General features: G+C 42.4%; 1 protein-coding gene across 1 annotated transcript in view; it reads left to right on the top strand.

Moving 5' to 3' along the window:
• LOC122797772 (zinc finger imprinted 2-like) overlaps positions 1 to 13,539 on the top strand; it is a 354,512-nt gene that overhangs the window by 110,794 nt on the left and 230,179 nt on the right. Inside the window, exon 4 of the mRNA XM_044066294.1 lies at positions 9,073 to 9,198. Coding sequence (XP_043922229.1) covers positions 9,073 to 9,198 — 126 coding nt within the window. The remainder of the gene's footprint in view (positions 1 to 9,072; positions 9,199 to 13,539) is intronic.

Genomic DNA, 13,539 nt, shown 5'->3' with positions numbered 1-13,539 from the left:
ACTTTAGAGAAGTTTTTCACTGTGGTTTTCTGGGCAGGAGGTGGGGTCGGGATGTGAATATCCAGTGAGATTAGTTTATGGTCTGATCTTACCAGTGAGGGATACACTTCTGGTCTGGAGCATGGAGTCCCCATGTTGGTGATGATCAGGTCCAGTATGTTTTCCCCTCTTGTGGGAGTGGTAACAAGTTGTTCCATAGCATTTGAGTTTATAAATTCTAGGAACCTTTGGGCTAGGGTGTTGGAGCTAGAGTAATGCTCCCACTCTATGTTTGGGTAGTTGAAGTCGCCCAATATAATGGTGTTTGGAGAGACCTTCATATTTTCCAGTGTTCTCAGGAAGGCCGAATGGGGTTCCTGGGTTTGGGAGGGTGGTCTGTAGCAGGCTATAAACTGGAAGGCAGATGTTCTTCATCTCACATTGCTGCAGTCCTTACACTTGGGTAGTCCGCTGTCCTCGGTCGGCCCGAATATCAAAGTATAAGGCTGACGTCGGTCAAGGCGCTTAAGACTGACATCAGGACGTCAGGGTACAAATGCGCATGACCGACGTCATATCCTCAGTCTTTTTTGCCGCATGGTCCGATGCAGAAGCAGCGTTGCAAGTGCCGGTTGGCGTTCTGGAAATTTTTGAATTCGGAGTTTCAGACCGAGTCAGAGTTGGCTAAGTACCCCGTTGGGGAATATTTTAGTTTTTTCTTGCCTCAGTGGTTTACCGGATGTCAGAAAAAGTGAATAACTGTATTTCTTGTGGGAAACAGATACCGCATAGAGATTATCATACTTTGTGTATTCCTTGTTTGGGGCCTGAGCACATTGTTGGGTGTCGCTTTGTGCTAGGTTCAATAAACGCACTATTGCCGAATGTTAGATTGTGCCAGGTTGGTCTTCGGAAGCGGTGCAATTATAATATGCCGCCTGATGCTCCGACGCTTCTTCAAGAAGCGCAAAGACAAAGCAGCTAAACCCAGGTTAGAGGAGTCGTCCGAACCGGACGCCGGTCCTTTAGTGGCGGCTGTGGGAACGGTGGTTCCACCGAGACTTCTCTGGTATCTCCGGGGGAAACTTTGATATTGCAGGATGTGGCCTCTCAGGAGGCAGGTCAAGCTGAAGGGGCTTCTCAGGTTACTATACTCCCCTCACTTCCTAAGGTGGTTAGGCCCTCTCCTTCGGTTTCCAAGGCTTCTCCCAGGGGCAGGCCAGGTTTAGCTTCTGTTGGGGTCTCTCCTAGCTCTTCAGGATCTGTGCCCAAGAAGCAAATGCTTAAAATGGCAGAAGATTTAATTACATTGATTAGAGGTTCTTTGCCCCCTCCTGATAAGAGGCCTAGGGTTGAACCAGAGTTGGGGAGTTTTGAACAGGCTTCGGATGTGTCAGAGTCTTCGGCTGAAGACTTGCAGGAGTATTCTCCTTATTCTGATTCTGATGTAGATGATTCTACTCCTTCTGCTTCTCCTCCAGAGGATTTTTCTTTTCAGAGACTCTTCATTCCATGAGGGAGCATTTTAAGTGGGAAGGTCAGGACTTCTCTGATTCCAGGAAAAGGCTTAGGGATTTTTTGCTTTTGCCCCAGCATAGGCCTTTAGCTATTCCACCTGTTCTGGATGTTGTGGAAGATGTGTTTGCAGAAGCTTCACTTAATCCTGATTCTTTGCCTCCTGCTCCTGTTAAACCAGACAGGTATTACAGGGTGCCTGAGGCTCATACGTTCTTTATAAGAGTCCTAGGGCGACCCAGAAACTGTTAGTCAGGGACCTAAGGGTGTTAAGGCCTCTGTGGTAAAAATCCGTTCCCTTGATAAAGAAGCCAGAGCTTTGGATAGATGGGGAAAGAAAGTATATACTTCTTCCACCTTAGCTATGAGGGCTTTGAATTGCCAGTTTCACATGTTGAAATATCAAAATTATCTTCTTTCTCAATTGAAGTCTAAGGTAGATGCTCTGGCGGAAGGTATTGAGTGTAAAGAATTGCAAGATTTGGTGCATGTCTCTGAACAGGTGGGCAAGCATTCGTTACAATGTGGTTTTGATGCTGTACAGGCCTCATCTAGGGTGGCTGCCACTGGGTCAGTTCTTCGCAGGCACGCCTGGCTAAGGGATCAGAATTTATCTGAACATGTTAAGACAAGGATTTTGGATGCTCCTTTACAGTCTGATGTGTTGTTTGGTACACCTGTGGAGTCAGTCTTGAAGAAAATGGAAGACAAAGCTAAATCTATGCAGGCTGTTAAAGATTTTTTGCAAGTTCAGCCTCCAAAATTTAGTAGGAATTGGCCTGCTAAGGGGTGGACGTACCCTTCTTATGATCAGTCTAGGGGTAGATCTAGACGTGGTAGAGGCAGAGCTCAGAGCTCCTTCAGGCCTAGAACAGGGAGTTCACCTGCACAATCTTCTGGTGAGGGCAGGGGCCAGTCCTTTCGTAAACAGGCCCAATGACCTACCTTTTCAGCTGCCAGATCCTTCTTGTCTGGCAGCGCCTTTGGGAGGAAGGTTGGCGCTCTTCAAGGAAAATTGGAGTCTGGTTACCCAAGACAGATGGGTATTGGATATCATACACCAAGGTTACAGGTTTTATTTCCATACCTTGCCTCCTTTCAAAGGCATGCCGGACGTTCCTCCTCAGCAAAGACTAGAAGCTCACAAACAAATTTCTCTGTTGTTGCAAATAGGAGCCATACAACCAGTCCCTCTGCCAGAAGTGGGCCTAGGATTTTATTCTCGCCTGTTCCTAGTACCAAAGAAGGGGAACACGTGGAGACCAATTTTGGATTTATCTATCCTCAACACTTATTTGGACATTCCCAAGTTCAAAATGTTGACATTACAACAGCTTTTACCTCTGCTGGGCAAAGACCACTGGATGGTGACTCTGGATCTCAAGGAAGCTTACCTTCATGTTCCTATCAGGCCAAGCTGCAGGAAGTATCTACGTTTTCGGGCTGGGACTTCTCATTATCAGTTCTCTGCATTGCCCTTTGGCTTATCTACTGCGCCCAGAGTGTTCACGAAAGTTCTGGCTCCAGTGATAGCTTTCCTCAGGCTGAGAGGAATACAGATCTATCCTTATTTGGACGACTGCCTGATTCTGGCCCAAGAAAGGGACGAACTTCTTCATCATTTACAGTATGTGATAGCAGTGCTAAGATGCCTGGGGTATTCTGTGAACGAAATAAAGTCCAGTCTAGTACCCTCTCAGGACATGTGCTTTCTGGGTGTGAGGCTGAATACAGCATCCCAGATGGCCTTTTTGACCCCGGACAAACAAAAGAATCTTTCTCTGTACTTCCGTCAATTGTCTCATCAGTCCAGGCTGACTGCAAGGACAGTCCTTCAAGCCTTGGGGTTCATGGCATCTTGTATTCTGGTGCTTCCCAATGCCAAACTGCATATGAGGAAGTTACAATGGTATCTCAAAAATGTGTGGACACAGCACTGCCAAGATTTGGACACTGTCATTCAGATAATACCTTGCATTCAAAAGGAATTTTTGTGGTGGGCTCAGGAATGTCACCTAAACAAGGGACTCTCTGTGACCCGGCCAGAGGCGAGTCAGATTCTTACGACAGATGCCTCAGACAAAGCTTGGGGAGCTCATCTAAATGGAAAATGGGTACAAGACACGTGGCCTGCCAGACTTCAACATCTACATATCAACTTGAAGGAGATGTTAGCAGTCCAATTTGCATTGATGGCCTTCAAAGACTTACTCCTTCCAGGGCAGGTGTTGGTTCTAACAGACAACACAACTGTCATGTGGTACATCAACAAGCAAGGGGGAACACATTCTTATCCTCTATGCAGACAAGCAATGATTTTGTGGGAGACTGCTCTCAGTTTACAGCTGAATCTTCAGGCAAGGTTTCTGCCGGGAGCACAGAACTCCTTAGCAGATGTGTTAAGCAGACGAATTATGGATCCCCACGAGTGGAAATTGGATCCTCATGTATTTCAGAAATTGACAGTGTTATGGGGAACTCCAGACATAGATCTGTTCGCTTCTCCACTGAACCACCAGCTGCCAAAGTTTTGCACAAAAAGGTTTCATCCCACAGCTTGGAAAGTGGATGCTCTTTCATTCAATTGGAGCAAGCTTCATGTGTATGCCTTTCCACCTCTACCTCTCCTCCCAAAGGTACTACTAAAGGTCAGACAGGACAAGCCAAAGATGATTCTAATGGGTCCGGATTGGCCTCGACAGCACTGGTACCCATTACTGAGAAGTCTGGTAAGGGAACCTCCATGGCCTTTGCCTTCGATTCCACACCTACTGTCTCAGGAGGACAGTCATTTACTCAATGTCAAACTCCACTCTCTTCACCTAACAGCCTGGCATATTCTGTTTTAAACCCTGGAGGGTGCCAGCTTCCACAGCAAGTTTTGAATGTTATTTTGGAGGCCAGAAGGCCTAGTACAAGAAAAGTGTACGCAGATAAATGGAAGAGATTTTTCTTTTGGAGTGCAGCAAAGCAATTTGATATTTCTAAGCCTAATTTAAGTGTGGCCCTTCAATATCTTGCTGAGTTACTGGACAAAGGTTTGTCTTTCTCTTCCATTAAGGTTCATGCTGCAGCGATTTCAGCACATTATGACTGTGTTCCACCTTTGTTTTCTCATCCTTTGTTTAAGCAATTCCTTAGAGGGGCAAAGAATTTAAGACCCCCACATAGAGCTCCTACTCCTGCTTGGGATCTCAATTTTGTGTTGGAGAAACTCACTCTACAACCTTTTGAGCCTGCAGCTACTGCTGAATTGAAATATTTGTCATGGAAGACTGCTTTTTTGTTGGCCATTACCTCTGCGAGAAGGGTTTCTGAGTTACAGGCCCTTATGGCAGTTGAGCCTTTCTTAATTTTTCATAAGGATAGGGTATCGTTACGTACTAATCCTTCCTTTATGCCTAAAGTGGTTTCTAGTGTGGCTTTAAACCAAACTATTCATTTACCTACTTTTTATGCAAACCCCCAAAACAAAGGGGAAAAGATTTTGCACACTTTGGATATACACAGGCAGTTGCGTTATTATTTGAGCAGAACTAAAGGGTTCAGGCAGTCTCAGCAGTTATTTGTTTCCTTTGCTTTGAGTTCTCAGGGCAAGCCTGTGTCAAAACAAACTATTTCTAAATGGATTGGATTTTGTATTGCTTTCTGTTATTCCCATCATGGTAAGGAGATTCCAGCTGGGATTAGGCCTCATTCCACTAGGGCTACTGCCACGTCTACAGCATTTTTAAGGGGGGTGGCAACTAAAGATATTTTGGAGGCAGCTACTTGGAGTTCAGTGCATACTTTCTCTAAGCATTACCACCTTCCACTTTACTCTAAATCTAGGGCTGGTTTTGCCACTGCAATTCTACAGGGCATTTTGGCAGCTCCTCCTGCTTTATAGCTTTGCCATCCTCCCTTACCTCTGCTTTGGGATTCTACCCAAGTGTAAGGACTGCAGCAATGTGAGATGAAGAACATAGTACAGTTTTGTACCTACCATAAATGTAGATGTTCGAAGATCCACATTGCTGCAGTCCAATTTACCCTCCCTCCATCCCCTCTATTTTTAGAGGCAGTTGTGTGGTTTGGGTTGCACAGATTGTGGATTTTGTATATATTGTACATATGTTTAGTGCAAGGGTGGCTAGTTGTTTTTTGTTGTCTTTTGGGTTTCACCTTTCCTTTTAGGGTCTTCTGACATCTGGGGCAAGAAAAGACTGAGGATATGATGTCGGTCATGCGCATTTGTACCCTGACGTCCTGATGTCAGTCTTAAGCGCCTTGACCGACGTCAGCCTTATACTTTGATATTCGGGCCGACCGAGGACAGCGGACTACCCAAGTGTAAGGACTGCAGCAATGTGGATCTTCGAACATCTACATTTATGGTAGGTACAAAACTGTACTTTTTACCCACTGTTAGTTGCACATGGATAGTCTCTGATGCTTCGTGCTGTGCCACCAACCTGGAGGTGTGGGTATCTTTGACGAATATTGATACTCCCCCTCCTTTTGTGGTTCGGTCCAAGTTTTGGGGCCGAAAAGCATGGTATGAGGTATAATCTGGTAGTGCTGGGGTGCTCTCGGGAGCCTTGAACCAGGTTTCTGTTACTGCACAGATATCGATGTTCTCCATGCTAAGGAGAGTTTTGAGTGTGTGCATCTTGAGGTTTAGACTTCTGGCGTTGAGTAGCATTACTCTTAGTTTCTTATCCCTTGTGATACCTATGGAGGTGGGTTTGTCTTTTGAGCCTTGCCTAAAAAAGGCACTATGGGGGTAGCAAGAGCCTTGCCAACATCCGAAAGCCCAGGGGTGACAGGTGCAAGCCGTCCCTAGCGAAGCATCGTGGCTTGTTGAGCATGTCATCCCAGGCTGACAGGCATTGGATCCCCTTTGAATGACACCAGTACTTAAGCCAATTGTTGAAATTGATCATCTTGTCTTCATATTGTGGCATCATTCTTGGTGAGGGTAAGATGCTACTCAAGGTCAGGGTCATACCGGCCTGGGCTAGATGCTCAGAGAGCTCCTTTATGTCTCTTTTCATGTAGTCCAGGGAGGTACGTCTCAGGTCATTCATACCTGCATGGAAAATGACTGAGTCATATTTGTACTTGCCTTGGAGTGACCTGAGTGCTTGTGTTATGTGGCGGATCCTAGCGCCCGACAGGCTGCTCACCGTGACCTTCTCCTTGTTCAGCCTGGTGAGCGGGACGTCAGTGTGCCTGACGATAGAGTCACCTATTACAAGTGTATCAGGTGTGTTGTTTAGCCTTAAGGGCTGTGACTGTTCGGCACACTGGCTTTGTGAGCTTATGTGTTGCACGTGTTTTGTTTTGGGGTAGCGGTTGCTTGGGTGTCTGCTTTGGAGGTCTCTGCTACTTAGGCAGATTTTTATTTAGAGCCTCCGAGTATGCTTTTGTGTGTTTGTGTTTGGTTTGCTGTCATGGTAGGTCTATGTGAGACTGGAATTGTAGTGAGTGTGGCTTCCTTCTCCTCCTGACTGGTTACGCCAGTACTGAGTTGAGAGAGCTTAGCCTCCAGTTTGGCTATATGGATGCATCTCTCACATGTGTTGGAATTTGTTGGGAGGAGGAGAGGGTTGTCTGTGTACATGAGGCAGTTGTAACATTGCCTCAAGATTCCCAGATTCACCAGCTGGACTGGAGAGGAGATTGACAACTGACCTTTGGACATGCTAGAATAGTACTGGGAATTCTTTTATAATTGAAAAAAAAGGGCCAGTGGGGAACAAGGTACTCAAGGGGAGTTTGTGAGGGTGTAGTGCTTTTAATTTTTTAGTGCTGACTTATATAATTGCTTTAGTGAGCAAGTGCCAGGTAACTTAAATGCAATGTGTTTCAGGTAACTTAAATGCAAAAACGACAAACAATAACTTTCTTTTAAGTGAAACAAGGAAATAAGTACAGTAAGCAATGCAGATGTCACTAGGGATCCACAGAAGTGCTGAAAAGCCGCATTTTAGGTGGTATTAGCGTTTCAGGGAAATAAGCAAACAAACAACAAGCATACAAACAAAGCTAGATTCAGCAGGCCTGGATCTAGTCTATGCTACAGCAAACAAAGTGTACCAATTTCAGTAAGAAACAGTTGAAATATGCAGGCACTATAAGCCTTTAACCAGAAATTCCCAGCTCAGAAGGGCAGAGTCCAGCCTCTCCTCCCACAAGAGTGCAGACCACGAACCTTCTTAATGTAAAATAACTGGCCTGAAGCCCAAGTGCTTAAACCAGAACTAATACACTTTTAGAATAACAGACACTGAGCCCTCAATCAGCAGTTCCCAACTTAGAAGGATGTAAGCTACCTGTCCTGCCACCACAGTGCAGGCCACAAACCTTCCTAATGTAAAACAACTGGTCTGAAGCCCAAGTGCTTAAACTAAAAGGCTTAGAATGAGTTACACCAAGCAGTAATAAATACAACTGAGTACTTTTAAGATGACGCAAAAGGAAAATAAAGTAGGAAGAAACACAAATACAGTAAAAGCAGAACATTCTTTTTTTTTTTTTTTTTTTCAGAAAAGTAGCAAAAACAGTAGTAAAAACAATTCACATGCAGTGCAAGCTGGCACACGAGTATGTAGCGATATTAGTCCGCACACAGTTTGAAAAAATGTAATTAAATTAAAAAGGACTAAAAGCAAGTGCAGAAAGGGTTTATTAGGTAGAATGCGGTAAAGAGATGGGACTGGGGGAGTGTCCTAGATCAAATCTACAGTGGGGCGGGCACTGCAAAAGCCACCAAATTTAAACTACAACCAAGAATAGGGAGGGGGGTTGGATAGATATGAGGAATCACAGTGCAAATTATAACCAAAAAAAATATATACTGATATTGGTATATTTGCAGAACAGTAAGACAACAGATATCCAAGTAACAATTTAGCTCTGTAATACAGAATAATGCAAAAAAATATACTCCGCTCTATATATTTGCAGAGAGTCTTGTAAGGCTGTCTCTCAACATTCCACTTTAAATGCAGGCTGCTATTAACGGTCTGTCTCTGGACCCGTGCAACAGTACTCTTTTTGACTTGTTTAGAGGTTTATCTCCTGGTTTTGTCTCTGGTGTCTTGTCTAGTACTCATAACAGTTTTAGGATTACTGTAGGGCTCTGTATTGTTTCTGTTTATGGTCTACAAACAAATTTATTTCCATAAAACAGTATAAATTTAGGCCATTTTTGCTTTATTACAAATTTTTCTTTGTTCTCTCATTTCCCATCTTTTAAGAAGGGCATTTCTGGGAGAATGTACTGCTATTCAACTAAATTATTCTTTCCCATGGGAAGTGTATAGAAATACAGTTGCAGAGCATTTCTCTTTCCGTTTCTGTTTCCTCACTCTGTCTGTCTCAAAAGACAAAGAAGCACTAAGATCCTGTTGCCGTTTTTCTTTCTGATACTGATATGTACAGAATAGTTGTTAACTAAATTCTCAACATTCATGTCTGTGTTTTGTATAATGTGCAGTGCTATGAGCAAGTTTCTTTAAGTAAAAATATATTCAGTAAAACATTGAATCACTGTATTCTAACCTTATTGTATTTTTGATTGAACAACTTTAGGTTTTAAAATTCCAAAGCTTAAACTGATTGCACTTTTGGAGGATAATGAGGAGCTTGTATTCTATGATTTTGCCACAACAGAAGTTTCTGGAAATCTGCTAAAGCTTCCTGGTGGGACCCAGAACAGTAAGTAGATACATAGCCACTTGGGAAAATTGTAGTTATTTATTTATTTATGTTGCAGTTTGCTGGTTGGAGTGTCCCTTTTCAGCCAATAATGCAGGCTCTTCGAAGAGATACAGACCGTGCTAAGCATTCATTTACAGCAAATATTTTATCAGTTGGTACAGTACCATCAAGTATACAACAATCTTTTCAGTGATGTTTACAGTACCAAACAAAAATTGGCAATCGTACAGTTTGCCTAACATACTGTGGAAAATTAAATACAAGCGAACACTGGTACTAAATGAAGTAAAAAAAAAAGTTACAAATGAAAACAAGCTAATAAGGAACAAATTAAACTGTTTAGAAATACTCTTTATATATTTACCAGTGGTGAGCTTAACCTTTGAAATGAGCAAAGTTGTAAAACTGCAACAATGTTTTTAGCAGAGCATTTGAGTTTTGTAGTTCATTTATTGTGCCAGATTCTGAAAGGCTTGCACTGAGATTGTCTTTTGGAATCTGTCTTGGAGCAAGTCTTTCTGAATCAGGGCAGGTTTACAGCAGTATAAGTCACTTAATCTGAGAGCAAGTCTTTTGGAAATCTGATCAAGTATCGCTGAAGAAGTTAATATCATTGATGTAGTTAGTTATTGTCCTTTGTAAGATGCTTTTCTGGTTTTGTTTTGGAGCTCGTCATTGTATTTTGATTTCTGATGTCAGTGGGAAGGTGTTTCTGTGTTGTTGAGGCTATTTTTGAGTGCCTTTTCCATTTTGTGAAGGGAGGGCTTGTTAATGATATTCTCATTTTGGAACTCGAGTAAATACATTTGTTTAACAGCAAGTAAAGTTTTAAATTGAGTGGCAGTATTTGTGATTAATGATTTTGAAAAGTATTGTTGCTCTACTTTGGACTGGCAGCCAGCTGAATCATGTAAGTAACTGACAGTGGTGAGTCTGTGTACCTGTTTTCTGACATTTGGAGAAGTTGACATGAGATAGACAGGAAGAAGGCAAGAGGAAATGAGGATGTCCCTCAAAGTAAAGGATGGATTGTGTGAGAGAAGAATGGCAAACGGGCTTGACTGTCAAAGCAAGTAGGAGAGTGACATTGAATCAAGAAAGATGGGCGACCATTGATGTAACACTCTGACCCTATGTAGGAAAATTGGGTTGATGATGATGATTTGAAGAAGGTGGGTATTAATAAGGGAATGGAATGCTGTTAGTGGAAGGTTATAATCTAATTTGAGGATCAGTACATTTTCCAACTACTGCTTTTCATGCAGAGGGTAAGAGGTATTATATTTTGTAGCATAACGTTAGTTGTGTTAGCACCTTATTAGTAGTAGTCTCAACATGTTGCGTAAAGTTCAGATTAGGGTCTAGTAGGAATCCTAGATATTTCTGATGTTCTACTATGGGGAAAGGGTTGTTTCAGAGATCTCTCACTATCAGAGAAGGTAGTTTTGCAAGTGCTTGAAGTGATTTGAAAAGCATTATCCCTGATTTGGATGCGCTTATGTTAAAGCTGATTGGTGGTAGTACATGTGTATGCTTGTATTGTTGAATTGTTTGTTAGACTCATGCAAATCCACCAGTGACCTATCATGAAAATATCAGCATAAACAATACATTTGAAAGAAGGGTGATCATGGGTCAAGGTCATTAGTAAATACTAAGAAGCGATGATCTGGTACTGAATTCCATGGAATACCACAGTTTAGTATGGAATTGGAATGCTGTATTAGTTTGGTAAGTTAAACAATACAATGGTGTTTTCACAAAATTTGTCTAATCAGTTTCTTTCAAAGTAGTACATAGTTAACTGTCTTTAAATCCCTGGTCATATCAATGGAAGGACTAGCTGGTAACAGATTGTCATTCATGTTGTTGTAGGTAATGGTTGTCATTGTATACAAAGCAGAAGCTGTGCTGATGCCATTATTTTTTTTTATTTATTGACATTTGTTAACTGGGTTTGCCCAACTGGGCTTGTGGCCCATTTTCAGTAGAGACCCGATGAGAAAAGCTCCAGTAATACATTTTAAAACAAGTACAATTTTAAACAATATTGATATAATAGCAGTTATAGCAAAACGATTCACATATGTTGGGTTGCATGCATAAAGTTAAAGTTGCATTAAAAATAAGCTAAGTAACAATTTTACATTGATATAGTTCAATAGGTCAACAATAAACATTTTTTGTTTGTATAAAATTGTGCAAATGCATAGTAGACACATTGGAGAGAGAGAGGTGTAATGAGGTACTAAGTATGGTCCTTTTGAGGGTACATACAGGGAAGGAAGACTGAGTAGGGTCATGGCAAGGGCAGGTTCTGGAATTGAGAAAATAAGCTTTTAGTTCATTTTTAAAGTGTGAAGTGGGGGAGATTGAACGTAAGTCAAGGGGAAGTTTGTTCCAAGCATGGGCAAGGGAGTGTTTGTAGAGTAGTTTGCCTACTGACCTTTTTGGGTGGTAGATATCAAGTAATTGTTGGTTAGAAGTACGGAGGGTCCGGGATGGGATGTAGATTGAGACTAAGGAAGATAGAGATGGACAGAAGGAGGGTTTATAAAGAATAGAGTGTAGCATATGAAATTGATAAGATAGCAGAAACTGGGGAAGTTCAAGCCTTTGAAGAGAGTTTAAAGAAATGCAGTGGTGTGAGTTGTATGGGGAGTTAGTAATGAATTTGGCTGTTTTATGGTAAGTCTGTTGCAGTTTGTTTAGAGTGGAGGCCTGGATGTTGGTAAGAACTGGGGCGGCGTATAAGAGAGAGGGGAGGAGGAGTGCCTGGCCCCAGGGTAAGTCTAGATTCAGGGGTTAGGAAATTTTTGTTCCGATATAGCAAACCTAGTTTCTGGCTTGATTTTTTTATACATTGGAGTATGTGTAGGTTGAACGTGAGTTAGTCATCGATAATGACCCCTAGGAGTTTTGTGTGGGTGTTAGGTTGGATGTTTGTATTGTTAGAAGATGTAATAAAAAAGGAGGTTTTGTGATGAGAAAGAGAACTGGGAAGGAAAAGTAGTAGTTTGGTCTTTTTGGGATTTAGGATCAATAGGTTGTGAGAGAGCCATTGTTCAGTGGATAGTAGGGCCTGTTGGGTCAGGGAGTGTAGTTCAGGAATGTTATTTGAGCTGGATATAAGTGTGGAGTCGGCATACTGAATAAGGGAGGATTCTTTGCATGAGCTGTAAAGATCATTGGTGAAGATGTTAAACAAAAGGCGTCCCAAGATGGAGCCTTGGGGAACACCAGTGGAGATGGGAAGGAAAGGTGAGGAGGATGAGAGCCATTTGACAGATTGTTCCCTGCCAGATAGGTAACTATTAAACCAGGCAAGTGCGGAGGGGGATAGGTGGAGATTTGCGAGTTTGGATAGTAGTAGAGGATGAGAGACAGTATCGAAGGCTTTGGAGAGATCTAGGAAGAGAGAGGAAATGAGTTTATTGTTTAGGGCCTCTGCAACGATATGAGTGAAGGAGAGGAGGGCAGTGGTGGTGCTGTGGTGAGGACGAAATCCATGTTGAGTAGGGGTAAGTAAGTGGTGTGTGAGGAGGTGATTGAGAAGCTGTGAGTGAATACATTTTTCTAATGTCTTGGAGAGGGGGACAAAATGGCAATGGGTCGGTAGTTTGAGGGGTCAGTGGAGTTTCCACCTTTATGAAGAGGGATAGTGAAGAAAGATTTCCAAAGGGTGGGGACAGTTGATTCCAGAATAGATTGATTAATTAGTATAGATACAGGATAGGCAATTGAGTCAGCAGCAAGTTTGAGGAATGTAGGAGATAGATTGTCAGTGGAAGGAGAGCAAGGTTTTAGCTTGAATAGTAGAGATTTGATGTAAGTAATGGGAACTGGCTCAAAAGAAAACAAACTTGTGTTAGTGGGACTTGGAGAGGTGGGTGTCGAAGTAGAGTTTGGCTTAGAGGTTACCAGATTTTGGATGGAAGAGATAAAGTGTTTATTCAGGAGGGTAGCTGTTTCCTGAGAGGAAGAGTTAGGGTATGGGGAGGGATTAGAGGGCTTTCCAGGATAGAGGATGTTGTTGAGAGTTGACAAAATTTTCAAGGATTGGATTTGTTGTTAAGCTGAGCAGAGCTATAGTATAACTTTTTGTCATTAATTGTATGTTTTTTGCAAGGTTCCTCAGTTGCCTGTATTTTTGAAGAAAAGGTGGTTGTTTAGTTTTAGTCCAGGTTTTCCAAGCATGATCTCTTTGTTTCATAAGGGACCTAGTCTCTTTGGAGAGCCAGGGAGCATGGTTTGATTTTACTCTGATCTTCCTAGAGGGGAGCGAAGGAGTTTAGAGTATTCATGAAGATTATATTGAAAGTGCTTACAACATCGTTT

This window comes from Protopterus annectens, chromosome 3.part1, assembly GCF_019279795.1.
Source record: "Protopterus annectens isolate FY-2018-M chromosome 3.part1, PAN1.0, whole genome shotgun sequence".
NCBI classification, from domain to species: domain Eukaryota; kingdom Metazoa; phylum Chordata; order Ceratodontiformes; family Protopteridae; genus Protopterus; species Protopterus annectens.
This window is presented reverse-complemented; position numbering and strand designations above follow the sequence as displayed.